This window comes from Callorhinus ursinus, unplaced genomic scaffold, assembly GCF_003265705.2.
Source record: "Callorhinus ursinus isolate GAN/ISIS: 27379988/994484 unplaced genomic scaffold, GSC_fseal_2.0 scaffold72, whole genome shotgun sequence".
Taxonomy (NCBI): domain Eukaryota; kingdom Metazoa; phylum Chordata; class Mammalia; order Carnivora; family Otariidae; genus Callorhinus; species Callorhinus ursinus.
In genome coordinates, this window is record NW_027397134.1 from 5,995,836 (window position 1) to 6,011,420 (window position 15,585).

Here is a 15,585-nt window from a genome sequence, read left to right on the forward strand (position 1 = left end):
GAGTCGTAAAATTGGCACCAGGATCTTTCTTAAGAGACCAGTTGGTCAAATTCTGCCAATTTGATAGGTAAGAAAACAGTCTTAGAGGGTGAAGTGACTTGTCTGGGGCCACTTGGCAGAATAACCAGTGCCTGGACCCAGGTCTCCTGCTTCTGGGCCATGGGCTATTCCTGCTGCCCCGGGCTAAGAACCAGGGCTGAGTCAGTACCCTGTAAAGAGCTCTGGGGAAGGTAGGCTAAGATATCTTGCAGCATCTCATCCTGTAGCTTCTTCCTGAAGCTTGTCTGGGATTTGGAATATAGACAAAAGAGCTACAGCCCACCACCAAGCAACCTGGGTTTTGGTTGATATGCATCATGGGCACTCAGCAAGCCTCTGTTAGTTCAAACTGGATCCCTGCTGTAGCGGTGATTCTCAACAAACATTGGGGGCTTACCCATCATGACCCAGCATGGCAGAGGTGTAGCCAGGGCTTAGATGATTGGATTGAGACCACCAGGGGTCAACTCCTTATTGATTTCAGCTTTAGAGGGAGGGCCAGGAGCATTTTGTCCTTCTTAGCTTTCTGTCCTTCCATTTACTCCCTTCATGCCCAGATACCAGCTTGGGGGCTGGGGAGAAAGAGCAAGCAGCCTGGGGCCAATTCACGGATTCCCTTTCCTGGCCCTTCTGACTTATCCTCACCTCCTCTTTGCCTGGAAGCTTTTTGGCTTTTACCCTTCTGGGCCTAGACTCATCCCCTCTAGCAGTGCCCTCCTCCTCACTCCACCCTTCCCAAAGCGGCTCCAATCTTGCTTCCTCCATCAAATCCTTCCATATTCAGACTCCTTCACCATCACTGATTGCAGTAACTAAATAATGACCATCCAAAGATACCAGGCCCTCAATGTTGGAACCTGTAAATGCTACCTTATTTAGAAGAAGGGTCTTTGCACATGTGATTAAGTTAAGGAACTTGAGATGAGGATAGATGATCCTGCATTATCCTGGTGGGCCCTAAACACCATCACAAATGTCCTTAGTGACAGAGGGATATTTGACAGACAAAGAAGAGAAGGCATTGTGAAGATAGAGGTAGATTGTATGAATCCTCTTGTATAAAGGCACCTAGAATAGTCAAATTCATAGAGACAGAAAGATGAATGGTGGTTTCCAGGGGAAGGTGAGAAGTTAGTATTTAATGGGTAGAGTGTTTCTGTTTGGGATGATGAAAAGTCTTGGGGTATGGATAGCAGTGATGGTAGCACAACATTGTGAATATATTAATGCCATTGAATTGTGCACTTAAAAAGGGTTAAGATGGGCAATTTTATGTTATGTATATGTTACCACATAAACACACACAAAGATGGAGACAGAGATTGGAGAGATGTGACCACAAGCCAAGGAATGCTGACAGCCACCAGAAGTTGGAAGAGAAGAGAAGGATCCTCTCCTAAAACCTGAACAATGCAGCCCTGCTCAAACCTGGGTTTCACCCAGTGAAACCAATTTTGGACTTCGGCCTTCCAGAACCCTGAGAGGATACATTTCTTTTGTTTTGAGCTGCCATATTTGTGGTAATTTGTTAACAGCCACCACAGGAAGCTAATACACTGATCAACAGTCTGCTTCCCACAGTTGAGCTTCCAACAAGGAAAAGGAAAAAGAAGAGAAAATCATAGCAGCCCTCTAAGTCCCTCACCTTTGCCTTTTTGTTGTCAACGAGGCCCCTTTGCACCCTCATCTCGTTTGGACCTCATAAGTACAGAAAACAGTCCTTGTCTATGCCATTTTACAGATGTTCAAATGGAGGATCACAGATGTCAAATGAGCTATCCTTGGTCTGCTGCCGGTTGATGGCTGAGCTAAGATTCAAACCAGTCATGTTATTTTCCCTCTCCAGGTAACTTCCCAAACTCATAGCCTCTGCACCTGGGCTGTTTATTTCACTCTGTGACAAGAGTTCAGGAGCTGGCCATCACATCATGGGATTCCTTGACATGGAGCACATTGTGGCCAGTGAGAGGTGGACACAGCACATTTGAGGCTCGCTGGGGAAGAACTGGGCTGGTAGAAGCAGGGAGGGATTCCTGTGCGACCTGGACAGATGAGTAGTGTGGAAGGGAGACAGAGAAGTGGAAAGAGGAGAATTCCCACTCAGTGATGTCACTACACTCCAAATCCTCGGTTCCTCCCCTGCCAACTGTAGATGTTAGCTTAGTGACCGCAGAGTCACTTGGATAATGTATTCCCAGCACTCAGGTTTAGCTGTGAATCTGTGGGCACCTGGTTTTTCAAGCTTAGGACTCCAATCTGACCTGAGATTGTGAACCTGTGCGGACTCAGGTGAGGTCTGCATCTTGCTCTTAAGTCTATCTTTCCTCATCAGCCTCATCTTACCCAGTCTGGCTCTTTGGCCAGCTTTTTTCTTTCTCTAGGGGTTCTGGTAATAACGCCCCTTTTTGTGACCAGACCCTGATTTGGGTTGGCACCAGTGAGGACAGGAGAGAGGCCAACAGGATCCTTACTAATTAGCAGTGGCCCAGCAGCTCTGGCCAGCTCTGGGGGGCAGATGGTGCATCCTACTGTGTTCCCCTGGAAGTATCTGTGTAGGGGAAATAATTCTTTTCTTTAAAAACTAGGTTGTATAGCATGACTTTTTAAAAGGTGTACAATGTGATGATTTAATATATACATACAGTGTGCTATGATTACCACAGTTAAGTTAACTAAACACATCCAGCACCTCACATAGTTACCATTTTATGTGCTTGTGTGTGTGTGTGTGTGTGTGTGTTTATGGTGAAAACACTTAAAATCTACTCCCTTAGCAACTTTCAAGTATACAATGCAGTATTGTTTATGCAGATCCCAGACCTCATTCATCTTATAACTCTAAGTTTGTAACCTCTGCCCAACATCTCCCCATTTCTCCCACCCCCTAGCCACTGGTAACCATCATTCTATTTTCTGGTTCTATGAGTTTGACTTTTTTTAGATTGCACATATCTGTCTGGCTTATTTTACTTAGCATAATGTCCTCCAGGTTCATCCATAGTGTTGTAAAGGGCATGATTTCCTTATTTTTTATGGCTGAATAATATTCCACCACACATACATATACATATATGTGGTATGTATATATACCACATTTCCTTTATCCATTCATCTGTTGATAGACACTTTAAGTTGTTTCCAACTTGATTATTGTGAATAATTCTTCAGTGAACATGGGAGTGCTATCTCTTTGAGATACTGATTTCATTTCCTTTGGATATATACCCAGAAGTGGGATTCCTGGATCACATGATAATTCTATTTTTAATTTTTTGAGGAATCTCTGTGCTGTTTTTTGAGTTAAATTGTCCTTTTAAAGGGGACCAGTGATGGGGCACTTAGGTGGCTTAGTCGTTAGGCGTCTGCCTTTGGCTCAGGTTGTGGTCCCAGTGTCCTGGGACCGAGCCCCACATCGGGCTCCCTGCTCGGCGGGAAGCCTGCTTCTCCCTCTTTCACTTCCCCTGCTTGTGTTCCCTCTCCCACTGTGTCTCTCTCTGTCAAATAAATAAATAAAATCTTTTTAAAAAATAAAGGGAACCAGTGAGGAACAGAAATTGCAGAAGGGCCTCAGGCATCCTGGAGATCCCCTGTCCACGCCCCATAGTGGGGGGGTTACTTGCTGGTGACATGCTTATTTATTTATTTGGAGGGAGGGGGAGGGACAGAGGGAGTGGGAGAGAGAGAATCTTAAGCAAGCTCCACGGCCAGTGTGGAGCCCGAAGTGGGGCTCGATCTCACAGCTCTGAGATCATGACCTGAGCCAAAATCAAGAGTGGGATTTTAACCAACGGAGCCACCCAGGCGCCCTTATTTATTTTTTATTTTTAGCCCCAGCTTGTCCTCTCCTGGAACATCCCTCCCTCCCACCTTACCTGGCTCACTCCTCTTTCATGCCCCCCCTTTTTAAAAATTTTATTTTATTATGTTATGTTAGTCACCATAAAATACTTCATTAGTTTTTGATGTGGTGATCCACAATTCATTGTTTTCGTATAACACCCGGTGCTCCATGCAGTACGTGCCCTCCTTAATACCCATCACCGGGCTAACCCGTCCCCCCACCCCCCTCCCCTCTAGAACCCTGTTTGTTTCTCAGAGTCCATAGTCTCTCATGGTTCATCTCTCCCTCCGATTACCCCCCCTTTATTTTTCCCTTCCTTCTCCTAATGTCCTCCATGCTATTCCTTATGTTCCACAAATAAGTGAAACCACATGATAATTGACTTTTTCTGCTTGACTTAATTCACTTAGTATCATCTCCTCCAGTCCCATCCATGTGGATGTAAATGTTGGGTATTCATCCTTTCTGATGGCTGAGTAATATTCCATTGTATATATGGACCACATCTTCTTTATCCATTCATCTGTTGAAGGGCATCTCGGCTCTTTCCACAGTTTGGCTATTGCGGACATTGCTTCTATGAACATTGGGGTGCATATGGCCCTTCTTTTCAGTACATCTGTGTCTTTGGGGTAAATACCCAGGAGTGCAATTGCTGGGTCATAGGGTAGCTCTATTTTTAATTTTTGAGGAACCTCCACACTGTTTTCCAAAGTGGCTGTACCAACTTGCATTCCCACCAACAGTGTAAGAGGGTTCCCCCTTCTCCACAACCTCTCCAACATTTGTTGTTTCCTTCCCTGTCCATTTTTTGCCATTCTAACTGGTGTAAGGTGGTATCTCAATGTGGTTTTGATTTGAATTTCCCTGATGGCTAATGATGATGAACATTTTTTCATGTGTCTGTTAGCCATTTGTGTGTCTTCTTCAGAGAAGTGTCTGTTCATGACTTCTGCCCATTTTTTGACTTGATTATTTGTTTTTTGGGTGTTGAGTTTGAGAAGTTCTTTATTGATCTTGGATACCAGCCCTTTATCTGTAGTGTCATTTGCAAATATCTTCTCCCATTCTGTGGGTTGCCTCTTTGTTTTGTTGACTGTTTCTTTTGCTGTGCAGAAGTTTTTATCTTGATGAAGTCCCAAAAGTTCATTTTTGCTTTAGTTTCACTAGCTTTTGGAGATGTATCTTGAAAGAAGTTGCTGTGGCCGATGTCAAAGAGGTTATTGCCTATGTTCTCCTCTAGGATTTTGATGGATTCCTGTCTCATATTGAGGTCTTTCATCCACTTTGAGTTTATCTTTGTGTATGGTGTTAGAGAATGGTCGAGTTTCATTCTTCTGCATGTGGCCATCCAATTTTCCCAGCACCATTTATTGAAGAGACTGTCTTTTTCCCATTGCATATTTTTTCCTGCTTTGCCGAAGATTATTTGACCATAGAGTTGAGAGTCCATATCTGGGCTCTCTATTCTGTTCCATTGGTCTATATGTCTGTTTTTGTGTCATGGCCCTTTTCAAACCAGACCTTTCCAGGCCTTCCCCCAACTCCACCTCATTCCCAGGTCAAAAATCTTTGCTACACATTTGGAACATTAGTATGTCTCTTTCAAAGCACATATCACAATGCTAAGTTTATAGGTATTTGTCTTATTTTTGATGATGGTCTATCTCCCCCATTAGGCTGGAAGCCTTGTGAGGGCAAGAACCCTGTGAATCTTTTTTTTTTTTTTAAGATTTTATTTATTTATTTGACAGAAAGAGACACAACGAGAGAGGGAACCCAAGTCAGGGAGAGGGAGAAACGGGCTTCCCGCTGAGCAGGGAGCCCAATGAGAGGCTTGATCCCAGGACCCTGGGATCATGACCTGAGCCGAAGGCAGATGCTTAATGACTGAGCCACCCAGGCGCCCCGAGAACCCTGTGAATCTTGTGCACAGCTCTATCCCCAGCATTGGCACACATGACCTGGCACATAGAAGCTGTTCTTCTGTTGCAAGAATGAATGAATGAATAAATATATTTTCTGGTCTCTTCCAAGATTGGAAGGAATTGCCATTCCTTTCCTTCTCTGGCCATGTTCTGCTGTCTGAGAAAGATCAGAGGACAGCTCTTTCTCTCCTAGTTCAGGTCCTTCCTCCTGCTCACTTTTCAGATTTGCTCATTGCCAGACTTCACTTTTGGAGATTGGCATAGGCTGGCTGCCTGCAGCTGGGGGTTCAGGGCTGGACTTTTGCTGTGGATGAGCTCACTTCCAGACCAGCCTAGATGTTCCCTGAGGGCAGGGGCTCTGCTTGGTCAGAGCCAGGTGAAAATGCTCTGCTGAATTTGGGAACAGATGGACATGGATGAAAGGCAAGTTGCTCCAAGCTGCGGCTGATGCTGAGCTGGAAGTTTTGGAGAGCATCCATGTTGAAGAGCCCCTGCTTCCAGGTTCTCCAGAAGAGAAAGTCCTGTTCCCTGTGGCCAGGCATTATGATGGGCCCTGGGCAATGGGTGGGGGGAAATGGGGAAGACGTACATGGACGCTGCCCAAATAATGATTCTCTGACTGCAGACTCAATTGGAAGAGCATGTGCTGATGAGGGAGAAGGGGAGCAGACCTCAGAGGCAGTGAGGTACAAAGGAATGGGTTGCTGGCATTTCGGGCATTGGACGGTTGTCTAGTGCTGGGCAGGGAGGGCCTGAGGCAGAACAGAGTCCTGGCAGGTTTATGTGGTCATCCCCCTCCCTGTACCTTAACACCTCAGCAAGCCTCCCCTCTTCAAAGTGGCTGCTCTGGGGCCTCCAGCGCCAGCCCCTGAGAGCATCTCCAACCCTCCTCTGAACTAGGCTTGCCCTTGCCTAGGCTGCAGGACCAGCTCTGTCACTGGCTTACTGTGTGACCTTGGGTGAGTCAGGCCTCCTCTCTCAGCCATCTCTGTGTTGAGCCCTGACTTTTGGCTTAGACATGTGTTTCCAGATGGGAAGGCTGAGCACCCAGGAAGGGTCCGAGCTTGGTGAGCTCCATGGAAGGGATTCTCTAGTATCTTCCCTCCTACCTGCCTCAAATCATATTACTGGGTGAGGCACAGGGCAAGGAAATAGCTCCCAGTGGGATCCCTTCTCCCAGTCTCTCTTTCTTCCTCCTTATCGTGGGGGTAACAGTGGCTCTGGGGACTGCAGAGGAGTCAGAAATGTGAGTAGGTGGGTGGCTGTCCTTGTGGCCAAGAGACTGCAATTGTTCTGAATTTCTTTCCAGCAATATTTGACAAATGGTCTTCCCCAGATTTTTCTCCACAAAGACCAAGAACTTGGCTGATTGCTGGGAACAGTCCTGCACCCATGTTACACATGGAGAAGCCTGTCTGCAGAGGGCTTGGTGCTGATCCTCTGGCAGGTGACCTGAAGCCTCTAAGCCCCTGGCCCCAGGCAGCCTGGCTCCTCAATGAAGCCGCACCCTCTCTGCCCCCGGCAGAGCAGGCCAGGCTGCCCCGCCAGGTGCCCGCTGCGGGAGCACAGCGGGCCTTTGTGCTAGACGGGCACCACCCCCTGGCCGGTCCCTCCCCACTCACGGAACAGCCCTTACCTGCCGGCCTGCCACCCTTCTGCCAACAGCTCCGTCTGCTCCTCCTTCAACGCGGTTTGCGTCTAAGGCTGCTCCCCGACGACGGCGCAGCGCAGGAGCTCCACTGCCCGGACGCAACTTCGCGGGTGCCCTCTCCCCGCCTCTCCCGGGCTGATAATTAACCCGGAGGCCATATAAGGAGCAAGGGGCCTGGGCGGGAGGGACGCATCGCCGCCACCGCCGCCGACATGGACAGTACCATCTGGAGCCCCATGACCAACGCCACTGCTGCACCCCTCGCGGCCCACGAGCGCATCCGCAATGCGGCCGACATCTCTGTCATCATCATCTACTTTGTGGTGGTGATGGCTGTCGGGTTGTGGGTATGTGGGGGACCTGAGACGCAGGCTGAGGGGGCAAGGGCCACCAGGAGGGACAAGGGGGGGTGCAGAGAGGAGCGACGGCATCGGTGAGCTGTGAGGAGGGGACGATGGGCTTAAGGGTCTGTGGAGCGGGTTGAAAATAACTTGGAAGCGCTTGAGAGGAGTTTGGGGCTGGGGCACAGCGTGAGGTGAGGAGGGTAAGCAAAGATGAGCAGAAAGGAGAGGGGTGCCGAAGGGAGCTGGCGAGGAAATCCACGGAGGATACCCCTGGCCTGTGAGCAGAGAAGGGGGTGGCGGGGGGGGAGGGGAATTGGAGAGGCTGGGGGCCAGTGTGAGGGGCAGGAGAGGGACAGCTTGGGTCTGCAGGGAAGATCCGTGGGCTTGGGAGATAAGCCCCAAGGAGGCTAGGACTATCCTGCCTCTTCTTAGTCATACAGTTCTGGATGGGAAAAAAAACCACAACAGTTTAGAGCAAGAAGGACACAAGACTTTGCCAGTTGCAGGGGCTGCGGGGCAACCCCAAATGGAGGGGTGCTGCCGGGGTCCTTCTGGGAAATGCTGATCTGCAGGCCAAGGGGCTGGAATGAGTGAGAGTTGGCAAAGCTGGGTGGAGGAGGAGGAGGAGGAAAACCGGAGGGTCGCCTGGTGCTGGGGAGAGGGAAGTGCCTGTGGCTCCCCTTGGGGAATGGGGACACACCAAACCAGAGAAACTTGTTCTTAGCAGCCTTGGAAATTGGAACTTGGAAATTTTACCATGACAGGCCCTGGCACACCCAGCAACTAGAAGATGAGGTATTTTAAATGTGCACATATTCCAGGGGCGCTTGGGTGGCTCAGTCAGTTGAATCACCGACTTTTGGTTTAGGCTCAGGTCATGTTCTCATGGGTCCTGGGATTGAGCCGTCTTTGGACTCTGGGCTTCGGGCTCCGCACTCTGGGAGTCTGCTTGAGATTCACTCCCTCTGCTCCTCCCCCTACTCGTGCATGCGCGCGCTCCCTCCCTCATAAATAAATAAATCTTAAAAAAATATAAATGTGCACATATTCCAGATACTCTCGATGGCTTTGGTTGGGATGTTGGACCAGGAGGCTGCGATGTCAGCAGGTGCTTGAACTCTTGATTTAGAGGGGAGGAGGGTGGACATTAACCCTTCCATGGCTGCAGAGTTTAGTTTAGGTTAGGTTTTTTTTTTTTTTTTTAGAGGTAAAAGGAAGTATTTTTTTGGTTTGTTTTCTAAGTAATTGTAGAAACAAGATGTGACTAAAAGCTTCTCCAAGTGTCACAAGGGGTCAGTGTGACTGACTTGTCCCCAGTAGTCTTACCTTCCCGGAAGTGTCCAACTAGGAGCCAGGATTCTCAAGTTTACTACTGGCTTTGACATGGTTCTAGCTCTATGACCTTGGGAAACCCACCTCAGCCTCAGTTTACTTAGGTATAAATAGGTACAATCTTATTTATTCTTATGACTCCCCAAGGTTGTTGTGAGGATCTGCAGAGATGAACCTGAAAATTCTTTATGGAGTCTGGGAGTCTTTTTAAATACTATTAATCATTTGCCCTCCAAAATATGAGCCAATTATTTGAATTGTAAAATGGGCAAAAAGGATCAACTAGGTAGGGCATCTTCACAAAAAGCCCCAAGAAAAGGAGGGGAGGAATGCTAATCCCCATTTTACAAGAAGGAAACTGAAGCCGCATGTGGTTGTGATTTGCCTAAGGTTGAAACACATGGCATTGTTCCTGGAACTCAGGTCTTTTGACTCTTGGTTTTCCACAGAACCAGGGGCTCTGCCTCCTTGCCTGCCTTCCTCCCCCCACCCCTCCCCAGCTTATAAGTGCTGTAGCCAAGATGTGAATCCATCATTTGCTAGCTGTGCCATACTGCCTGTTTCCCAGACAATCACTGATAATCTCTTTTCCCCTAACCAATCTTATTTTAGCCCCTGCCAGTCCTGCTGATTATGGTGTTTACACTTTTTAAATATCTGTGAATCAGTATCACTTGTCCTGTTAAATGCTACTTAATGAGCCTGCTAATATTTGTCTACATTTAATCTTCCCCATTAGTCAGTGCTTCTGGACCCTGATCATTTAACATGCTGGATTTCTTCCAGTTTACATTCCTCTTTTTTTCAATGGGAGTATCAAAAGTGCCTTGGTTTGGGGATAGGCATCTTGACTCTTGCATGATCTCTGGGCTGCCCAGACAGAGCAATCCTGGCCTATTGTACTTCCTCATCTTAGAAAAGGCATCCCCAGCTAATGTCCCTCTGTCACCATCCCCATCTCTTCCAACATTATTTTGTTCTGTTTTACCCTCTTCCAGGGCTGCCTCATCCAACTATACAATACAGTATTTTAAACTATGGTCACCATGATGTAAGTTAGATCTCCAGAATTTATTCATCTTATACTTTTGCCTTTTACCTTTTTTTAAAAAAAGATTTATTTATTTATTTTTAGAGAGAGAGAGAGAGAGAGAGCGTGTGTATGAGCACACGGGGTGGGGAAGGGCAGAGGGTGAGGGAGAGAGAGAATCTTGAGCAGACTCCCTGCTGAGCGTGGAGCCCAACTTGGGGCTCCAACTCACCACCCTGAGATCGTGACCTGAGCCAAAACCAAGAGTTGGAGGCCTAACCGACTGAGCCACCCAGGCGCCCCTACCTTTTACCTTTTGATCAACATCACTCCATTTCCTCCACCCCCTAGCCCCTGACAATGAATATGTACTTCAAAATATCACATTGTATCCCTTAAAAATAAACAATTTTTATTTGTCAGTATACCTCAATAAAGCTAGAAAAAATTGTAATATGGTAACACAAAGTAAAAAAATGTAAGGGCTGTGAATGAGGTATGGAGGGAATTCTCTAGATGTTCACAGAAGAGAGAGATTATTTTTGTTTGGGAAGGGGAGGAGGCCATAGTAGAGGAGGAAGTTTCTGTGGAGGAGTGTGAGGTAAAGTTTCATGGGGAAGGTCACATCTGTGGGGCCTTAAAGGATCAGTATGCGGCGTCCGGGCTTGTGGCTAGGAGGGGATGAACATTCCAGAGAAGAGAAGGCCTGGTGTAGATACACCTCTCCTTGTCTTTGAAGGGCAGCTATGCTCACCACGATACCACCAATGCAGACTCTCTCCTTGTCTTTTATCCAGCCCAACATCTTTCCTGAATTATCCAGTTCCCCACTCTAGTCTCTACCATCATATTCTTCCTCTAAGCTCTTCATTTCTGAGACCAACTTCGAAATGTTGTGTCTGGGCCCCAAAACCACTTTTTGTGTCCCTCCAGTACCACCTGGGGCCTATCAGTCTGCTTTGATTTCAGAGTGACTTTCAGAATGGCCTTTCCCTGGCAAACTGCTGGAGCCTGAGTCCTTGGGCCATATTTCTGTTCAGCCCCTAGCTACCTTCTTTGCTCCTTGGGTCTGCTAGTCTTTTTGCTATTCCTAGAAAAACTACTACGGAAGCCCTAACACTATGTCCTATGGGAGGGAGGACCCTGCCAGGAGTCCGGAAAGATCTGAGCTGTGTTCTCCCTGGCACTGCCTGGCACACAGGTGTGCTTAACAGTCTACGTTGATCGTTGGATGTATGAATGACCCTGCTTCCTAAAGGACTGAGTCCAGTCCATCTTTGGAGTCTGAGCACTCAGCAACATGCTCTCTGTTGTAGACATGTTCGCTGAGTAAATGGTGAGTCTAAGTGTCTGAAATGTCACCATCTGAGATTAATTCCTTTGGACTAGAGATGCTCTTTGGCCTCAGGGGTCATGTGTGAAAATGCAAACACCTTTAATAAGGCTTAAGTCATTATCAGCCATTAACATTTTCAGGGAGATTAGCAAGTGATCAGCTAAGGGAAGGCCATTGACATAGAAAAAGGGAGGACTGTACTAAACCTTGGCTAATTGAATTTAAATTAAAAAATAAAAGAAAGAGGGAGGGGGAGGGAGGCCACAGGCAGAGACACTGTCCCAGTTTTGAGCTGGAGGACTAGGCCTGGGCCTGAGCTGGACCAGGAATAAGCTGAAGGTTGAGAGGCAACATTCCAAGGGTGCTGGTGGTCATTTATTGAAAATGCATGTCATTCTTTTCCTCATAAACCTTCAGTGGCTCCCCACTGCCTATGGAATAAAGCCTATACCTTTTAGCTTGGCATTTGAGGGTCTGCGGTCTGCGCTCACTTCTCACCCCTCTCCTCATTCATATGCCTCAGCCAGGTTCACCAGGTAATACTGTTTACTGTTCCTTTCCTCCCCACACTGCTGCAGTTCTACCTCTGGGTTATCACTCATGCTGTTCCCACAGTCTGAAATGTCCTTTCCTTCTTTTCACTAATCAATCCCACTCTATCTTCAAGACTTGCTGAAGCGCTGCTCCTTCTGTGCCTTTCCTGACAGCCCAGTCAGAAGGAATCCCCTCCTTCCTCTGTATTTGTAATAATCATCATTAGTACTCACAGTACGTTGAAAAGTAATGTTTCCAGGAAGCTCCTACCTACATCCCAGAGAGGAAAGTTTTGAATTGAGTTTGAATGTTCCATCTTTAATGTATTTAGTATGAACACCATGCATTCCTAAAGCGTTTTTCTTCTTTTTTTGTTTTGATAACGTTATTGAGATAACATACTGTATGGTGTTTTTAAAAAGAATGATATTTCATTAGGCATCTTGAGTATGCTTGTAAAAAAGGCATAAAAATTCCATTTCCCCTTATTTAACAGACAAACAGGTCCAGGTGGAGTGACTTGCTTGAAGCCATGTGAACTCATTGCAGAGCTAGCACCAGGGCAAGCTCTTTAAACCTTCTGAGCTCCAGTCTTCTTGTCTGTCAAATGTAGGTCCCTGCCTCCTTCATCTAAGTATAGAGGAGCCCCAAGGGTATAAGGAAAGTGGATGTGTTTCAGCACGTGAAGTGGGTAAAAGAAAGTGCAAGTATATGGGGGTGGGGTGGGAGAGGTGTGTCCTTTGGCTGGCAAAGTTGCTCTGTTCTAGTTTACTATTACATTTTTGACCTTTCCTCCTCAGGCTATGTTTTCCACTAATCGTGGGACTGTTGGAGGCTTCTTCCTGGCAGGACGAAGTATGGTATGGTGGCCGGTAAGTTTTCTCTGAAAAACTACTTGCTTAACTACAATATTCTCCATAGGAGGCCCTTTTCTTCTTGGCTTTGGGAGGCACTGATTCTTCCTTCCTGCCTTAAATCTCTGATAATGGGTCTTCTGCTCACCAGGTCTCCTGGGTACCCTTAATTTCTTGTGGTAAAGGAATAGCCTTTAAATAAATAGTGCTTGGAATCTTTCATGGTATACATGGAGGAAGAGACTGCATAAGGTGGACAGTGTGGAGAAGCAAAAAGAGCACACAGACTGAGGTGATCTAGGGCACATCTGAGCTACCACTTTTGTACGTATAAAATGGGGATGGTAATATTTACCTTCCAGGAGTGTTATGAGAAATGGATACCTCTTAGGGGGTGGAAACTCAATAAATAGCTCTTTTACTACCTTAAGAGTCCCATGATAGAGAGACTTTGTCTGTCCCAACCTTGGGAGCTTAATGAAATGCCTGATACACAAGGGAACCTCAATAAGTACTCATAGAACAGATGGAGGAGGAGCCCCCTACTGTTCCTACACTTTTCTTCATCTCTTGGAGGATTTTGTATTTTGTATATTTGAGAGGTATTTTTCTTGAAACTTGTACATGGGCAGAACTATCTCAGTCAAAGGACATGTGCATGCATGGAAGGGAAACTGGGAAGCCCCTTCCATCCTATCAGCACAAAGCTCTGGCTGGCTTATCAGTTCAGTCCAGTGACCGTCTCAACTCAAGAGTTCTCACCAAAATGACTGGTTGACCAGATTGGCCAAGTTATGCAATTCCTTGGACTTAAGGTATAAGCAAGACTGGCTGGCGAAAGAGGTGGGTAATGAAGCATAGAAACAATTAGAAGAAAGTGAGTGTGAGTTGATTGAAGGAAGAGAAGAAAGTAAAAATTGTCACTGTCATATGCAGAGCTTGAGAGGAGTTGCAAGGAAATCACGCCACACCGTGCAGTTGGCCTTTGATCAGCTGTTTTGGGATGGACTTTAATAACTGGAATCTTTACAGTTTGCTTGGGTTATCCCTGAAGTCATTTCTGCCTTATCCCTAAGGTGGCTAAGAATACTGGGCAGATGCTGATTTATATCATGGTTCCCTCATGGTGCTCTCTCCTGACATATTTTATCTTCTCAAGCTTTGTACTTTGGTGCTTTCCTAAAAGCTGGTGTTGAATAGGAAGCTCTGATCACGAAGTCCAAGACAAGGCTAGGGTAGTCCCTCTAGAACTGCACTGTCCAGTATGGTAGCCAGTAATCACATGGGCTAGTTAAAAGGCGAAAGATTTATGCGATCTGAAGAGAAACCAGAGTATCACATGGGCTATTTAAATTGAAATTAAAATTAAATAAAATAAAAAATTTCTTTCCTCAGTCATACTAGCCATATTCCAAGTGCTTAATAGCGACATGTGGATAGTGTCTGCCAGATTAAACTGTACAGATCTAGAATGTTTCTATCATCATAGAAAGTTCTATCGGGCAGTGTGCTGTACAGATTTCAGAGCCAATGCTGGGTGAAATCTTGGTGGACTTGAGATTTGCTGAATTAGAGAGTTGGATAAGAAGTTTACTTTAGTTATTTTGAAAGCAGTGCACCCCCACCCCATCTAATGCTTCACTGCTCCCTGCAGTAAACCTGCCAAGTACTCAGCTGCCCTCAGTTTGCATCCACACCTCCTTTTTCTTCCCTCCCCCCACTGTGACGGTTAACTCTCACATCTCTTTATATAAAATTTCTAGGGCTGATTTATTAGGAGTAAGACATCAGCTTCTAATCCCTGGTCATGGAGAAGCCAATGAGAGTGGGAGGGGGTGAGAATGGGGCAGAACCATCCTTAGGAAATATGCATTTTGGGCTTGGCCTGGGAACACATCACATCTTAACTAACAATGATGTCTTTCTTCCTGCTAGCACCCAGCAGTGGGTCTGGGCCGAGATTTGGTTGGTGAAAGGAATTAGCCTTACCCAAACATGTAGGGTTCATTGGTTCATGTGGGGTTTCTGTGGGTGTTGTTTTCCTTACTCATGTTTCAGTGTTAGATTATTCTAACCAACAGAGAAGTGTGGCGTCATTTTTCTTTAGTACAGAAGTCACTACTTCCTTGATGAGGCTGAAATTCAACTTCTTCCTCCAATGGTGGTTTCCATCTAAGACTTTGTGAGATTACATTAATGGTTTACAAACTTGCCCATGTATCAGAATTATCTGGGTGTGCTTTCCAAAGATACAGATATCTAGGCCTCACTTCAGACCTATTAAATAAATAAAAAAAAAAAACCTTGGAAGAGAGGCCCAGGAATTTGCATTAAAAAAAAAAAAACTTCCTGGATGCTTTTGATTATCAGGCAGGTTTGATAATTACTGGTTTGGGTAGACTCTTATCTATCTGGTCAGATACACTGAAAACATCATCTGTTAGGGACGCTGGACAGAGGGATTCTTGGATGGAGGAGCAATGACTTCTAAGTCCCTCTCAACTTTGAGAATGCTTTAATTCTAAAAAATTCTATAGTAGAACAAGCATGAGCTTTGAAGTCATCATATCTGATCTGCTACATTTACTAGTTGTGTGACTTTGGCCAAGTCACTGAACTTCCCTGAGCTTCAATTTCTGCCTCTATAAAGTAGGAGAATAGTGCTTACTCTGGAGTGTTCTCATCAGGATTAAATG

The 15,585-nt window shown here is 46.2% G+C and overlaps 1 protein-coding gene across 2 annotated transcripts in view; it reads left to right on the top strand.

Moving 5' to 3' along the window:
- The window catches only part of SLC5A1 (solute carrier family 5 member 1), a 140,505-nt gene that overhangs the window by 48,119 nt on the left and 76,801 nt on the right, over positions 1-15,585 (top strand). Inside the window, exons 1-2 of one of the 2 annotated variants that reach the window (XM_073886789.1) lie at positions 7,629-7,806; positions 12,836-12,907. In XM_073886789.1, coding sequence (XP_073742890.1) covers positions 7,672-7,806; positions 12,836-12,907 — 207 coding nt within the window. In that variant the 5' untranslated portion in view covers positions 7,629-7,671. Of the gene's footprint in view, positions 1-7,628; positions 7,807-12,835; positions 12,908-15,585 lie in introns of those variants that run through there. The other variant, XM_073886790.1, reaches the window with a different exon arrangement.